General features: G+C 45.0%; 1 protein-coding gene across 1 annotated transcript in view; it reads right to left on the reverse strand.

Annotated features, from left to right (window-relative positions):
- SCN11A (sodium voltage-gated channel alpha subunit 11) overlaps positions 1-15,526 on the reverse strand; it is a 116,606-nt gene extending 101,080 nt beyond the window's left edge. Inside the window, exons 1-3 of the mRNA XM_062182747.1 lie at positions 15,251-15,526; positions 11,847-11,965; positions 10,636-10,737 (exon numbers count right to left, since the gene is read on the reverse strand). Coding sequence (XP_062038731.1) covers positions 10,636-10,737; positions 11,847-11,965; positions 15,251-15,526 — 497 coding nt within the window. The remainder of the gene's footprint in view (positions 1-10,635; positions 10,738-11,846; positions 11,966-15,250) is intronic.
- Positions 15,527-15,857: the final 331 nt, after the last annotated feature.

Consider the following 15,857-nt stretch of genomic DNA (forward strand, 5'->3'; position numbering starts at 1 on the left):
ATCTAGAACCATATCACAAAGATAATACATCATGATCAAGTGGGATTTATCCCAGAAATAAAAGGTATTTCAACATCCACAAATCAACATCATAAATCACATCAACAGAATGCAGAATGAAAACATACATTTATCTCAACAGATGCAGAGGAAGCATTTGATAAAACATTCTTTCGTGATAAAAAAAAAAACCAAACACTCGACAAATTAGGCACAGAAGGAAAATATCTCAAAATTCAAACCAACAGCCAGTATCATACTAAATGGAGAAAAACTGAAATTATTTCCGCTAAGATCAGGAACAAGACAAGGATGGTCACTTTCACCCCTCTTATGCAATATAGTACTAGAAGTAGTAGCAAGAGCAATTAGGGAGAAGAAGAAATAAAAAGCATCAAAAAAGAAAAAGAGGAAATCAAAATATCCATGTTTGCAGATGACACAATGTTATACATCAAAAAATCTAAACATTCTACCAAAAAGGTGTTAGAACTGATAAACCAATTCAGTAAAGTTGCAGTGTACAAAACAAACATCCATAGTCAGTAGCATTTTTATATGCTAATGATGAACTCACTGAAAGAGAAATCAAGAAAGAAATCCTAATTGCAATAGCCACAAAAAATCTCTACAAGGAAAATTACCAAACTTGGATGAAAGAAACCATCAAGAACACACACACACAAAAAAATGGAAAGATCTTCCTCGCTCATGGAATGGAAGAATCAATATCATTAAAATGTCTATACTATCTAAAGCAACCTATAGATTCAATTTAATCCCTATCAAAATATCAATGACATTCTTTTCAGACTCAGAAAAAGCAATCCTAAAATTCACATGGAATCACAAAAGACCTAGAATTGCCACAGTGATCCTCAAAAAATAAATCAAGCTGGAGGCATCACAATGCCAGACTTCAAAGGGGACTACAAAGCTACAGAAATTAAAACAGCATTGTACTGGCATAAAAACTGACACATAGATCAAAGGAACAGAATAGAGAGCCCAGAGGGGCCAGTGCTGTGGTGTACTGGGTAAAGCCACTGCCTGCTAGTGCCGCATCCCATATGGGTACCAGTTCAAGGCCCAGCTGCTCCACTTTCGATCCAGCTCTCTGCTAAGGCCTGGGAAAGCAATAGAAGACAACCCACATGCTTGAGCCCCTGCACCCATGAGGGAGACCCAAAAGAATCTCCTGTCTCCTGGCTTCAGATGGGCCCAGCTCCAGCCGTTCCCGCCATCTGGGGAGTGAACCAGTGGATGGAGGACTTCTTTCTCTCTCTCTGCCTTTCTGTAACTCTGCCTTTCATATAAATAAATAAATCTTAAGAAAGAGAACCCAGAAATTAATCCAAAAATCAGCCAACTGATTTTTGACAAAAAAAGTGTCAAACCATACATTGAAGATAATCTCCTCAACAAATTACGCTGGCAAAATTAAATGTATACACGCAGAAGAATGAAACTAGATCCATACCTCTCATCATGTACAAAAATCAACTCAAGATGGATTAAAGACCTAAATTTAAGACCTGAGACTATGAAATTGCTGGAAGAAAACGTAGAGAAACACTCCAACATGTTGGTACAGGTGATTTCTTGGATAAGAATCCTAGAGCACAGGCAGCAAAAGCAAAACTAAACCAACGGATTCTACTGAACTCAGAAGCTTCTGCACAGCAAAGGAAAGACCAACAGAGAGAAGAGACATCCAACAGAATGGGAAAAAATATCTGCAAGCTACCTATCCAACAAAGGATTGATATCCCAGAATACATCAGCAACTTCAAAAACTCAACAACAAAAATAAAACCAATCAAGTTAAGAAATGGGCAAAGGACCTCAACAGACAATTCTCAAAAGAAACACAATGGTCAACAAATATATGAAAAAATGCTCAACACCACAAGTTATCAGGGAAATGCAAGACAAAGCCACAGTGAGATACCACCTCATCTCTGCCAAAATGGCTGAAATCCAAACACAAAGAGTGACAAATGCTGGCAAGGATGTGGAAAAAGGGGAACATTTATAAACTTCTGGAGGGAATGTAAATTACTGCAATCACTGTGAAACAGTATGGAGATTTCTTTAAAAAAAAAAAAAAGAAAGAAAACAGAAAGACTTGCCATAAACCAGCAATCCCACTGCTGGGTATATACCCAAAAGAACAAACACATTATATCAAATGTGTATGAACATGCACTACCATGTTCATAGCAACCCTGTTCGCAATAGCCAAAATTCGGAATCAACCAGGGTATCCACCAACAGATGAATGGATAACGAGAATGTGATATATACACACAATGGAATAATATTCAGCTGCTAAAAAGAATGAAATTCTACCATTTGCATCAACATATAAAACTGGAGGAAATCAGGTTGAGTGAAATAAGCTAGACACAGAAAGAAAAATACTGCATGTTCTCCCTTATATGTGGGAACTAAAATTAAAAAAAAAAAAAGGAAATTGAAAGTAAAAACCAAAGAAAAAAATGCCTGTGTATCAATATTGTAGCAAATATAATTTTGTCAAACTTTGTTTTACACCATTGTCAAACTAACGGTTAAAACTTCTATACTACTATAGTTCTAATGATATGTGATTACTTTGAAATTTACTGTACATGGGTGAAGTAGTCATTTTTCCATTTGACTACTATTTATAGCCCTTGCTTATATTTCTGCTAAACTAGGGTCTTTTTACTTTTTGCCTGTTGAACTCAAGCCCTTGACAGCAATGTAATTAAAGTTATGTCATCTCAAAAGTGAAGGGGAGAAGGCGGAAAGGGAGAGGGGCGTAAGGGAGGGACACAGAAGTGGGGGGGAGGAATATCATTATATTCTCAGAGCCGTATCTATAAACTATATTGAACCTGTTAAAAACTAAGAAATTTAAATTTTTTAAGATTTATTTATTTATTTGAAAGGTAGAGCTAGAGAGAGAGAGACAGAGAGATTATCTTCCATCCGCTGATTTACTCCTAAATGATCACAACAGCCAGTGCTGGGCTGATCCGAAGCCAGGAGCCAGGAGTTCTTCCAGGTCTCCCACATGGGTGCAGGGGCCCAAGGACTTGGGCCATCTCCTGCTGCTTTCCCATGCATGTTAGCAGAGAGCTCGATGGGAAGTGGAGAAACCAGGATTTGAACCCGTGCTCATATGGGATGCCAGTGCTGCAGGCGGTGGCTTTATCTGCCATGCCACAGTGCTGCCCACCCCCCAAATTATAATTTTAAAAAAATTCTTAGTGAAAAAATATAGGTTAACCAATGGATTTAAAAAAACAGGACCAGGGCTGGCACTGTGGCATGGTGGTTAAGCCTCTGCCTGCAGTGCCAGTATCCTGTACAGACATTGTTTGAAGTCCCGGCTGCTCCACTTCCTATCCAGCTCTCTGCTTATGGGGAAGCAGTGGAAGATGGCCCAACTGCTTGAGCCCCTGCAAGCATGTGGGAGATCCGGAATAAGCTCCTGGCTCCTGGCTTTGGATCAGCCCAACATCAGCCATTGCGGCCATTTGGGGAGTGAACCAGCAGGTAGAAGACCTCTGTGACTCTCCCTCTCTCTGTAACTCTATCTCTCAAATAAATACATAAATATTTTTATAAAGAAGGACCAAACTATAAGTTGCCTACAAGAAACTCACTTCTTGTGTAAAGATGCACACAAAGTTGACCTAACAGACATTTACAGAACGTTTCATCAGCAGCTATGAAATATGCATGCTCACAAGCACATGAGATGTTTTCTAGAATAGAACATATTTTAGGCCAGAAACCAAGGCTCAGTAAATTTTTAAAAATGGAAACCCCATGTGTGTTCTCTGACCACAAAAGAATAAAAATAGAAATCAAAAACAAGCAGAACAATATATTTATAAATTCATGGAAATTGAACAACATGTTCCTGAATGACCAATGGATCACTGCAGAAACTAAAAATGAAAATTTTAAAAAGCGAAACAAATGAAAATGAAAACAAAACAAATCAAAATCTGTAGGATATAGAAAAAGCAGTATTTAAAGGGAAGTTTTAGCAATGCATAAATACCTTGAAACAGAAATAAGTCAAACAATCCAACAATGCATCCAAAGGTTTAAAAAAACAGAAACACACCAAACCCCAAATTAGCAGGAGTCAAGAAATAATAAGGATCAGAACAAAAATAAATGAAATTGAAACTAAAATAAAAATACAAAACAGTATGAAAATAAAAGACTTTTTTTGAAAATATAAACAAAATAGACAAATCAATAGCCAGACCAACAAAGAAACTCCAGGAAAAGCTCAAATAAATAAAATTAGAAATGAAAAAAGAAATTATAGCCAATATTACAGATATACAAAGGATCATAAGAAACTACTATAAGCACCTATATGTTAACAAAATGGAAAATGTTGAAAAATGGATAAATTCTTGGTCACATAAAACCTACCAAAATTAATTGAAAATATTGAAAATCTAAGCAGACCACAGAAGTAACAGGTTTGAAGTGGTAATGAAAGAGGTCTTCAGGACCTGATGTCTTTACAACTGAATTCTACATAACATTTAAAGATGAACTAACTCATACTTCTCAAACTATTCTAAAATACTGAAAAGGATAAAACTTTGGCCGATGCTCTGGCTCACTTGGCTAATCCTCTGCCTGCGGCACTGGCTCCCCAGGTTCTAGTCCTGCTTGGGGCGCCAGATTCTGTCCTGGTTGCTCCTCTTCCAGTCCCGCTCTCTGCTGTGGCCGGGGAAGGCAGTGGAGGATGGCCCAAGTCCTTGGGCCCTGCTCCCACATGGGAGACCAGGAGGAAGCACCTGGCTCCTGGCTTCGGATCAGTGCAGCGCGCCAGCCATAGCAGCCATTTGGAGGGTGAACCAACAGAAGGAAGACCTTTCTCTCTGTTTCTCTCTCTCACTGTCTAACTCTGCCTGTCAAAAGGAAAAAAAAAAAAAGATAATTTCAAAAAAAAGAAAAGAAAGGGATAAAACTCTGCAAACTCTTTTTATGAGACCAGCATTACTCTGATACCAAAGTCAAAGACACAACACCAAAAGAAAATCCCTGATGAACACAGATGCAACAATTCTCAACAAAATATTAGCAAACCAAATTTAACACTACATCAACTAGATCACACATCACGATCAAGTGGGATTTGTTCTGGAGAAGCAAGAATGGTTCAACATTCACGAACAGATAAACATAAATCATGCCAACAGAATGAAGAACAAAAGCCATATCGTCTCAACAAGTGTAGAAAATGAAAACATTTGATAAGAGCCAGTATCTTTCAGGATGAAAACTCTTGACAAATTATATAAAGGAAAAACTCTCAAAATGAAAGGTTGTGTATAACAACCTCACAACCAATGTTATACTGACCAGGGAAAAGCTGAAAGCGTTTACCCTTATATCTGGAATAATACAAAAATGTCCACTTTGTCCACTTTTATTCAATATAGTATCGGAAGTATTAGAAAGAGTAATTAGGGAATAGAAAGAAAGAAAAGGTATCGTCAAAATTGCAATGTTTACAGATGATATGATTGTACACATGGAAAAAAACCTAAACATTCCACCACAAATGCATTCAAATTGATAAACCAATTCAATAAAGTCAAGAGAAAAATCACCATACAAAAAGTAGTAGTAATTTTATACCCAGTAATAATCTTTTTGAAAGAGAAATCAGTAAAGAAATCCCATTCACACTAGCTACAAAAATGTAAATATTTAGGAATAAATTTAACCAAAGAAGTGAAAAATTTCTAAAAAGAAAATTATAAGACACCAATGACAGAAACTATCAAAGAGTCGGAAAATGGAAAGATATTCCTTGCTTTTGTGCTAAAAGAATCAGCATTGTTAAAATCTGCAGCAATCTATAGATTCAATACAATCTCCCATTAAAATACTGATGGCTTTCTTTATTAAATAAGAAAAAAACTATTCTAAAATTTGTACGGAATTACAAAGATCCAGAATAGCCAGTGATCCTGAGCAAAAATATCAAACGGGATGCATGTTCAAAGCATACTACAAAGCTGTAGTCACTGAAAAGTGACATACTGGCATAAAATCCAACACACAGTCCAATGGAACAGAAGAGAGAACCCAGAAATTAGTCCATGAGCATACACAGCCTACTGGTTTTTGACAAAAATACCAAGAACACACCCTGGAGAAAGGAGAGTCTTTTCAATAAATGGTGCTGGCAAAACTGGATATACCTGTGTAGAAGAGTGAACTTAGACCCCTGTTGGTCATCATATAGAAAGGTCAACTCAGGCTGGCGCCGCGGCTCACTAGGCTAATCCTCCGCCTTGCAGCGCAGGCACACCGGGTTCTAGCCCCGGTCCGGGCACCGGATTCTGTCCCGGTTGCCCCTCTTCCAGGCCAGCTCTCTGCTATGGCCCGGGAGTGCAGTGGAGGATGGCCCAAGTGCTTGGGCCCTGCACCCCATGGGAGACCAGGAGAAGCACCTGGCTCCTGCCATCGGATCAGCCCGGTGCGCCGGCCGCAGCGCGCCAACCGCGGCGGCCATTGGAGGGTGAACCAACGGCAAAAAGGAAGACCTTTGTCTCTGTCTCTCTCTCACTGTCCACTCTGCCTGTCAAAAACAAAAAAAAAAAGAAAAAAAGAAAGGTCAACTCAGGATGGATCAAAGACCTAAATGGAAGACTGGAAACTACGAAATTGCTAAAAGAAAACAGAGGAAACACATCAAGATACTGGTGTAGACAATGGTATTTTTCAGAGAAGACCCCAGGATTTCAAAAAACTCAACAAATGAAAAGCAACCAATCCAGTTAAGAAATGGGCAAAGGAACTGAATAGACAATTCTCATAAAAAAAGAAATAAAATTGCAACAATATATGAAAAAATTCTCAATATCACTAGCCATTGGGGAAATGCAAATCAAAACCACAATGAGATAACGCTTCACCCTTGTCTGAATGGCTTCCATCAGAAAGATAGTAAAGATAGAGGCTGGCAAGGACATGAAGAAGAGGGAACACTCAGACACCATCGGTGGGGCTACAAATCACTACAGCCACTGTGGAAAACAGCGGGGAGATCTGGAACTGCCATACACAGAATGAATGGACCTAGCAGTGGGATTGCTATCAGAGAGAGACACTGCTCCACCATGTTTGTTACAGCACTGCTCACAATAGCCAAGACATCGAATCGACTATGGCATCCATCATCACACGAATGGGCGAAGAAAAGTGATAAATACACAAGCACGTGCATCCACGTCTATAAAAAGCGATGGAATCCTGCCATGTGCAGCAACATGGACAGAGCTGCAGGACATCGCTTAGGTGAAACAAGTCAAACCCAGACAGACCACATGCCCTCCTATGGGTAGGAGCTTTAAACAAAACTCAGGATAAACACAAAATTATGATTGCTGGAGGCTGGGGGCATGGGAGGGACAGACAGAATTTGGATTACAACAGGGGAAGCTGGGCATGGTTCGTTTATAGTGACAAATATTTCATACCAACCTAAGGTGCTAATAATAAGGCAAGCTGGGAGTGGGGCACAGGGAACTCTTTGTACTACTTCACAATTTTGGTTAATCAGTTTAAAACTATCCAGAAACAACAAGTTTAGTTTTAAAACAAAAACATTTATCAAAATAGGGGCCGGCATTGTGGCTCAGTGGGGTAACGCCCTGGCCTGTGTTGCTGGCATCCCATGTGGGCACTGGTTCTAGTCCCGGCTGCTTCACTTCCCATCCAGCTCTCTGCTGGAAGGCAGTGGAGGACGGCCCAAGTCCTTAGGCCCCTGCACCCACGTGGGAGACCAGGGGGAAGCTCCTGGCTCCTGGCTTCGGATCGGTGCAGCTCTGGCTGTTGCGGCCATCTGGGAAGTGAACCAGTGCATGGAAGACCTCTCTCTCTGTCTCTACCTCTCTCTGTAACTCTTTCAAATAAATAAAATAAATCTTAAAAAATATATATATATTTATCAAAATAGAAAACTTCATAGGTTAAGAATTAATTTGTACATCTGAAAAGTCAACTAAAATGGCTAAAAGTTAATATTTTAATTATGCGAAGAACTCATTCGTACAGGAAAGAAGTAAAAACGGTACACAGGCGAAGATAGGATCCCAGAATTCACAAATTAGAAATTAAAGAAATACTGAGATGTTGAGCTCTGAAAGCCAGGGCCGCAGGCACGGGACACGGTTTCTTCTTGGAAAACACTGCGAAGTCTGAGCTCTGCACTGGAGAGGGCTCAGGTCCCAGCCCGCAGAGCCGGGTTCTGCAGGAACCCACTCTGGGGCAAGTCCGCCCACAGGGGAGGCCCCATGGCGGCCGGCTCCTCTGCCTCCAGGGCGCCCGCGAGCAGAGGCTGGTGCAGCCCCAGAGGGAGGCTCGCTGGGGCGCAGCAGCCCGGAGCACGCTTTTTCCCCCCCTTTTCTTTTTCTTTAGCCCCAACAACACTACCAAAAATTTCTCCTGGTTCTTAGTGGAAATCAAGTCAATCTCTTCTCTAAGTTTTCCAGTACTGACAACGTCAAAGCTGAGTTTTTTATTTCTAAAATTTAAATTTCCCAACAGAGCAGAACATGAAGTGCCCCCATATCCTGCTGTTTTCACACAGCACCTCCAACAGAGCGGCCTAATTCAGCATAGACAGAGCTTCACCCAGACCAGTCCCAACACGGGGCTTGTGGTTTGCCTTTCTGATGTCCCCGGGACCGGCACCCCTCCTAAGCCATGAGACCCACGGGGGGCACTGAGCAACCATAACAATCCCAGTCTTTATAAAATGTGTTCACACAAACATGAGATAAACTTCTGGGATTTTTTTTTTTTTTAAAGAATACACTGCTGATGTCAAAGTGAATTCATACAAACTTATTAGAAAATAAGAATATTGGGGCAGGTGCTATGGCATAGTGGGTAAAACCGCCGCCTGCAGTGCCGGCATCCCATATGGGTGCAAGTTCAAGTCCTGGCTGCTCCACTTCCAATCCAGCTCTCTGCTGTGGCTTGGGAAAGCAGTAGAAAAAGGCCCAAGTCCTTGGGCCCCTGCACCCGTGTGGGAGACCTAGAAGAAGCTCCTGGCTCCTGGCTTCAGATTGGCACAGCTCCGGCCATTGTGGCAAATTGGGGAGTGAACCAGTGGATGGAAGACTCTGTCTGTCTGTCTGTCTCTCTCGCGCTCTCCTTCTTTCTCTGTATAACTCTGACTTACAAATAAATAAATAAATCTTTTTAAAAAATGAATATTTATATACTTTATCATATCCGTGTGTGCACACATATATATAAGCATAGAATACCCTTGATCTAGGAAACCTATTTCTTTCTTTTTTTTTTTTTTTTTTTTTTTGATAGGCAGAGTGGACAGTGAGAGAGAGACAGAGAGAAAGGTCTTCCTTTTGCCATTGGTTCACCCTCCAATGGCCGCTGCGGCCGGCACACCGCGCTGATCCGATGGCAGGAGCCAGGTGCTTCTCCTGGTCTCCCATGGGGTGCAGGGCCCAAAGACTTGGGCCATCCTCCACTGCACTCCTGCGCCACAGCAGAGAGCTGGCCTGGAAGAGGGGCAACCGGGACAGAATCCAGTGCCCTGACTGGGACTAAAACTAGGATTAGCCTAGTGAGCCACGGCGCCGACTAGGAAACCTATTTCTAAGAATCTGAGGATGTAATGATTTAAAAATAAATTTATGCAAAAAATGCCTGTGACAATACTATTTTTTCTGTTTTTATATTTATGTTAAAATTTTTTATTTTAATTAATTGGTTTTTAACAGATTCAGTGTGTTTTGTGGACACAGTTCTAAGAACATAATGGTATTCCCTTCCTCCCTCTCGCCTGCCCTCCTGTTCTCTCCCTCACACCCTCTTCCTTCTCCCTTTCTGTCTTCTTTTAGTTTTTGAAATAACATATTTTAAATTTACATTATAGTAAAAAGGCTTAATACATCACTGAATAAGAATTGGAACAAGTAAAAAGCAAAACAACCTTAATTTAGTGGGAATATGGGCAAGGCTATAAACAAGCATTGAATGGGAAAAAGTGACCATTTAACCCATGTATGGTAAATTTTTTAAAAATCACAGGTCACTAAAGCTGTAGTAGCATAACATGCTAACCACTGGTTTCACAAGGTGTAAATCAAAGTTTTACAGAACTGTATTTACATCAGTGGTGATACACAGACATTTCTTTCTTTTTTCAAACTTCTACCTTATATGTGGGAGCTAAAATTTCATAAAAGCAAACAAAGAAAAGAATGACAATGCTGTCTACAACAGTCAAATACCAGAGTGGTTAAGTAAGTTACGGTTTGGCCACCTGGTAGCATATTACATAGCCATCAAAATGGATGTCTAAGCACAAAGAAAATCACTTACGACCTGGACACAGAATGGCACGTGTGCTGCGCGCTGCAAGTGCAAGTGCAAAGGTTCTTTAAGACGGTTAGGAGAAATACGCACAAACCAGGAGCGGCTCCGCCAGCCTTTGTGTCAGGAGGCTGGGCTCACGGCTCTCACTGTCTCTGTCTCTCTCTCTCTCTCTCTATCTCTCTGTAATCACAACCCTTTCCGGCTTACTCGTCCACAAGGTGACCCCAGGGGAGTGACATTACTTACTCGGCAGTGTCGGGCTCTGTGCTGTTGCTGTCCTTCACGCGACCTCTCGCCATGAACACGCAGTTGATGACCACGGTGCTGATGATGAACATGCTGAACAACGTGAGCCACGTCGGTTAAGGCAGAAGCCCCGCAGGAAGGCGCCCGGCACGCAGACTTGCAGGGCCGTGGTCCTCTGAATGACAGCCTTTCCCTCGGGAAGCCACGCACCTCCTTCCACACGTCTGGCTGGCTCAGGCCTGCGGAACGCTGGCCTCCAGCTTGGGAGTGATGACAACGGTGAGGCAGTCGTACCTGGAGCTCGCCGTGGGCTCCGGCTGAGGCTGACTCTGGGCCCGCCTTCTCAGCTCTGGCTTGGCCCTGTCTGCTTCCCCCTCCTTCTGCGGGACCACACCTCTGTTAGATCACTTACACAGGAATCCCAGCTCAGACTTGTGTCTGCAAAACCTAAACTGCTGCTGTCGCCCTCAATATTTGTCTACAAATCCATCTGTTTCACCTTCCCTTGTCAAAAATGGTGCAGCGTCTCCCCCACCCACTGCACACACCAGACAAGCTTAATAACGCCTACCTGTATTTGCATTTGAAAACTGAAGCTTCAAACGCTGAGCTTTAGGAGTGGGCAAGTCATCTAAGCGTGTGACATGGGCTGTTGCTGAGCCACAGGAAGGGTGCAGTGTGGCTCAACAGAACTTGCAGGCTTCCTTCTAAGAGAGGCAGCTGTCTCTCTCTTTGCCAGGTAGGAATGAGGCCTGGCTTGTCATAGCCCCCCCCCCCCTTTTTTTTTTAGAACCTGGAAATCTAGACTGGCTATGATAGAAATTGTTGCCAAAAGTTTTAAACACTGAGTAGGCCTAACACAATGTGGTGTACAGGCTGCCAGTGTCCAACCGCTGCCCCCAACATGCCATCCTGGTGCCTGCAATGCACAGCAGTAATACCCTCTGTGCTGTCACTTCCACACCGCTGATACCACTGACCTCTCTGCAGAAACCGCTCGCCGTTGGTGTGATGCTGAAGGTGAGAAGCCCAGAGTAGCAGCCATGCCTTGCTCACAGCCAGCACCAGCACGAGGCCTGCCACACAGCAGTAGCACTTGGCCAGTATTTGCTGAAAGAATGAACTATTTGCTCCCACTCGCTCAACATAAACTCAGTAAACTCCCCAGGGTCTGTGCACTCCTCACCAAGCTGGACTCAGGAAAAGGATATGAATGCACTGAGATTCTAATGGCTAAGCTCCTGATGGAATTGAAAGGCCCGAAGATGAACAGTGCCCGCTTGGCACTAAAGCGGTAGATGGTTCTCTTTTTGTTCAACACCATAAATGTCTGAAAAACAACAACAACAACAAGAATTAAATTCAGTGACAAAACAACATTTATCATGAGTTCATCTAGAGAAAACTGAGTGGAACCAGGGCTTGAGGTGTGGCTTGGCCCTATGAGAAATGCCGCCACTGATCAGAGGGCTATCATTCTGCAGCCCAAGGTGCACCTGACCTTCTGACCACCTCCTGGGACTCTGACGGCTAACAAACTCTCACCCACGCTTTGGGGTACCCTGGAGGGACCAGAGATGCAGAACATGTGCTCCGAAAATGCAGACAGTGGGGGTGTACCGCAATAACTAGGGCAAACAAAACTCTTCATTCTGAACTTCAGGAGATGTATCTGTAGGGACAAGCACCAGAAGAAAACTGGAAGAGATGGAAATGGAGCCTGGACATCCACATTCAGTAGATTATTTTAAGTTAGTTTTATTGAGGATGAAGGGGTCAGCACTGCGGCGTAGTAGGCTAAGCCTCCACCTGCAGTACTGGCATACCACATGGGCGTCGGTTCGAGTCCTGGCTGCTCCACTTCCCATCCAGCTCTCCGCGGTGGCTTGGGAAAGCAATAGAAGATGGCCCAAGTCCTTGGGGCCCTGCACCCATGTGGGAGACCCAGAAGAAGCTCCTGGCTTCAGATCAGCACAGCTCCAGCCGTTGTGGCCATTTGGGGAGTGACCCAGCAGGTGGAAGATCGACCTATCTCTCTCTCTCTCTCTCTGTAACTCTGCCTCTCAAATAAATAAAATAAATCCTTACAAAAAATGTGGATGAAAACTTTGTAATGAGTCTTGGAATAGTCAAGGAGCTAGAGAGTCCATCTGGGCATGCCACAGGTTGGACCAGTTCTACAGGAAATGACCAATCAGCTCTAACCTTGAGGACCTTCAAACACTAAGATTCCAGTCCTACTCTCCATTCCTCCCATGCACACAGGGGTAACTATGCCTACTGAGGACACGTGGGAATAGGTGGGAGTGTTTTGGGTTGTCTGCCGCAAAGACTCCCCAGTGCTCGTTAGTGGGCGGGGCCAGAGATGCCAAACAGATGACAGAGGAGAGATCTGCCCACAGTGCCCAGGGGCCTCACTGAAGACCCTGAGTCCGTTCCCCTAGCACTTCACCCTGGCTCCGTGAAGGAAGCGGTCCGCAGGCCATAGCCTATCACCTACAGCCTTCTAACATCAGACCCCTCTCTCTCCGTGCCTCTGCGACCTGGCCACCTCCCCTGTTGCTCAGAGGCCTTCACAGAGCGGGCGTCGGTCCTGTCTCCCCACCTCTGCTCCTTTCAGATCTGTGGAAAGCACTGTGTGACCACGCAGCCCAGCTAGTTCCCAGACAGCAAGGAGGACAGCAGGGCAGGTGCCGCCTCGACTCCGCCCAGCTCAAGCCACTGCCGGCCACCTGCCTTCCTTCCAGGAGTCGCTGCAACTTACTGGCCTGGGCTGTCTGGCTACAGAGATAGCTGTGGGTCCCAATGTTTTCCTGAAGCTCCACAGCCCCACGAAACAGCGGGTCTTTTAAGCCATGAGCCCAGGAGGCCACAACCTTCGCTGGAGCTTCTATGCCTTTCCTGTGAGTAAATGAGCATTTTGGGAGGGGCATCACCCCAGAGGAACGGGTGGCGTGATATCTCTCTGCTTGTCGGTCCTTTGCTTTTGATATCGTATTGATGTCTTTTTCTGTTGCTTTAAGTATTCTAAGTGATGGTGTCTTTAACTACACTTGCCAGGGCTCCCTGACTGCTCCTGCTGGAGCGCTTTCCAGTACAGCTCCAATCCCCCCCCCCCCCCCCCCCGGACTCTTCTGGGAGCTGCAGAAGACAGGAAATGGCCTGTGACTGCAGTCTGAGCCCAGATCCACCTCGCATTGGCTGTTTGACTTGGCATAAGGGCTTCCCCGTCCAGGCTTGAGTTTCCGCCTCTGTGATGTGGCGCCCCCTGGTGACAACACCACGCACCTCGCGTGGCTGCTAGAGGATCAAAGCGAATTAAAGAGAGGACCCAGGCAGGGGAGACGTTCCTAGGGTATCCACCAGGCTGGAAGGAAGCTGGACCTCCCAGGACTGAGCTGCTGCCTGGCTCCTGAGTCTCCTATCAGCATCGAGGCAGACGGTCTCTTCTGGGTAACTCACTTCTAGCAACTGCGCCTCCAAGAAGCCCCCAGAATTCTGGGGCACAAGGAGAAGGGGGGGCACTGCAGAGTTCACAGCCATTCCTCTCTCTTCCCCTTGCTTGTCCTTTCCACCTACACTCATTGTGCTCTGTAAACCCAGTCCTATTTGGCCAGGCAATCTTGAGTATATCCCAAGTAAAGGGCATGCGAACCAGGCAACCTTTCTTTGGGAGCTCAGTCTCTCACGGAGATTCTCAGCGTCTCCTAACTTCTGGGACTTGCCCCAAGCTCCCAGCCTCCTCCCTCTGCAGCCTTAGTCTGGCAAGGGGGGTTTCCATCTTTTGCTAGGTGGCACAGTGAAGCAATGATGATGGCCAGGTTTTCTGAGCCCTTCCTAAGGGAGCAGTCCCCAGGGGCTGCCCCCACAGCCCCAGGCTGCCAAGAAGCTACCCAAGGAACCCGGAGTTCCCATTCTCTCACTCAGAAGCCCTTTGAAGGAACTTTACTGGAACATTCTATGAGGACCACATTGGTCAGATGGAATGCCAAGGTTTTTACATGTTCGCATGAGGTTTTCACTGGGGCTGCACATGCATACTTGATTCTCATTTCCTTTGTTGAATTCCTACCATGTGTCAAGCATTGGTTTGACCTTAATTAATCTTATTTAAAATTCTAGAAAGCTTATTGTCCAAGAATTTTTCAACATAAAATTTAGTTGCTGAAATGGGCGTTCCTGGACAGCGATATGAATTCTGTCAATCAAATGCTTTATAGTTTAAAAGTGTTCCCCTAGTCTGTCCTTGCTGTAGGGCAGGAAAACCAGGCATCGTCCCATTTTACAGTTAGGAAATGAGGATCTGCGAACGGCCTCTAGCTAACTTGTCCGACGGCTAGTCCAGCCCCTTCCAGATGCCATCTTGTATCTTCTTCACTCTCCTTTTAACCTTTCTGCTGCCCCTTGCTCTCATCTTCTCCCCCAACAGGTGCATTACAGAGAAGACAGAGACGGAGCGGGGTTCTCAGGACGATGGCGGGGTGATGACAAAGCAGAGGTACAGCCTGTCCTTCACAGCCCCGAGGCGGAGTTGGGAGACGCTGTGACCCCCAGTTTTAAAGTGACCAGCAACATCCACCCCATCCTCCCCACCCCAGCGTCCTCGTGGAAGTACCTTATGGTTTCTGTAGAAGGGGTCCAAGTCTTCCAGTGGCTTCCCTACCAGTTCCTGGGGAATGTTGCCATAGAGCTTAGGCAGCTTCCGGGAGGCCTTTAGGTCAAGCTGAGGCCGGGGCGGGGGGTCACCCCCTGGACCCCCTGTCTTGTCTCTGGATTTACTTTCCTCCTTTTGGATGGTGAGCCGCTTCTCAATGGCAGCCAGAGAATCAGACGTGAAGGGGCGGAAGTTCTGCGCGTCTGGGAAGATCACGGGGTAGCACCTGTCGTCCATCTTCATCCCTGGGACACAGATAAACTGCAGATCCCGGGACACTCCCAGCAGGTGGGGACAACGCAGACTTCCCTGGGTGCTACTCACAGGAGGGCGTCATGGGGTCTGCAAGAGCTGAGGCCGAGGTGGGGATCCAGGAGCTCACGGGCTGTGAGGCAGAGCGGAAGAGGTGATCACCACTGTGGGGACAGCTCCCCTGCAGGCAGAGAGGGTCCCCAGGCAGGCGCCATCCTGCAGAGCTCTGGGGCGGGAGGGAAGCTGCAGTTGGGAACAAGTGACCAGAAGAAGCCCAGCGTCCAAGACTGAGACCTAAGCCTTGAGCCATTGAGCA

Source organism: Lepus europaeus, chromosome 2 (genome assembly GCF_033115175.1).
Source record: "Lepus europaeus isolate LE1 chromosome 2, mLepTim1.pri, whole genome shotgun sequence".
NCBI lineage: Eukaryota > Metazoa > Chordata > Mammalia > Lagomorpha > Leporidae > Lepus > Lepus europaeus.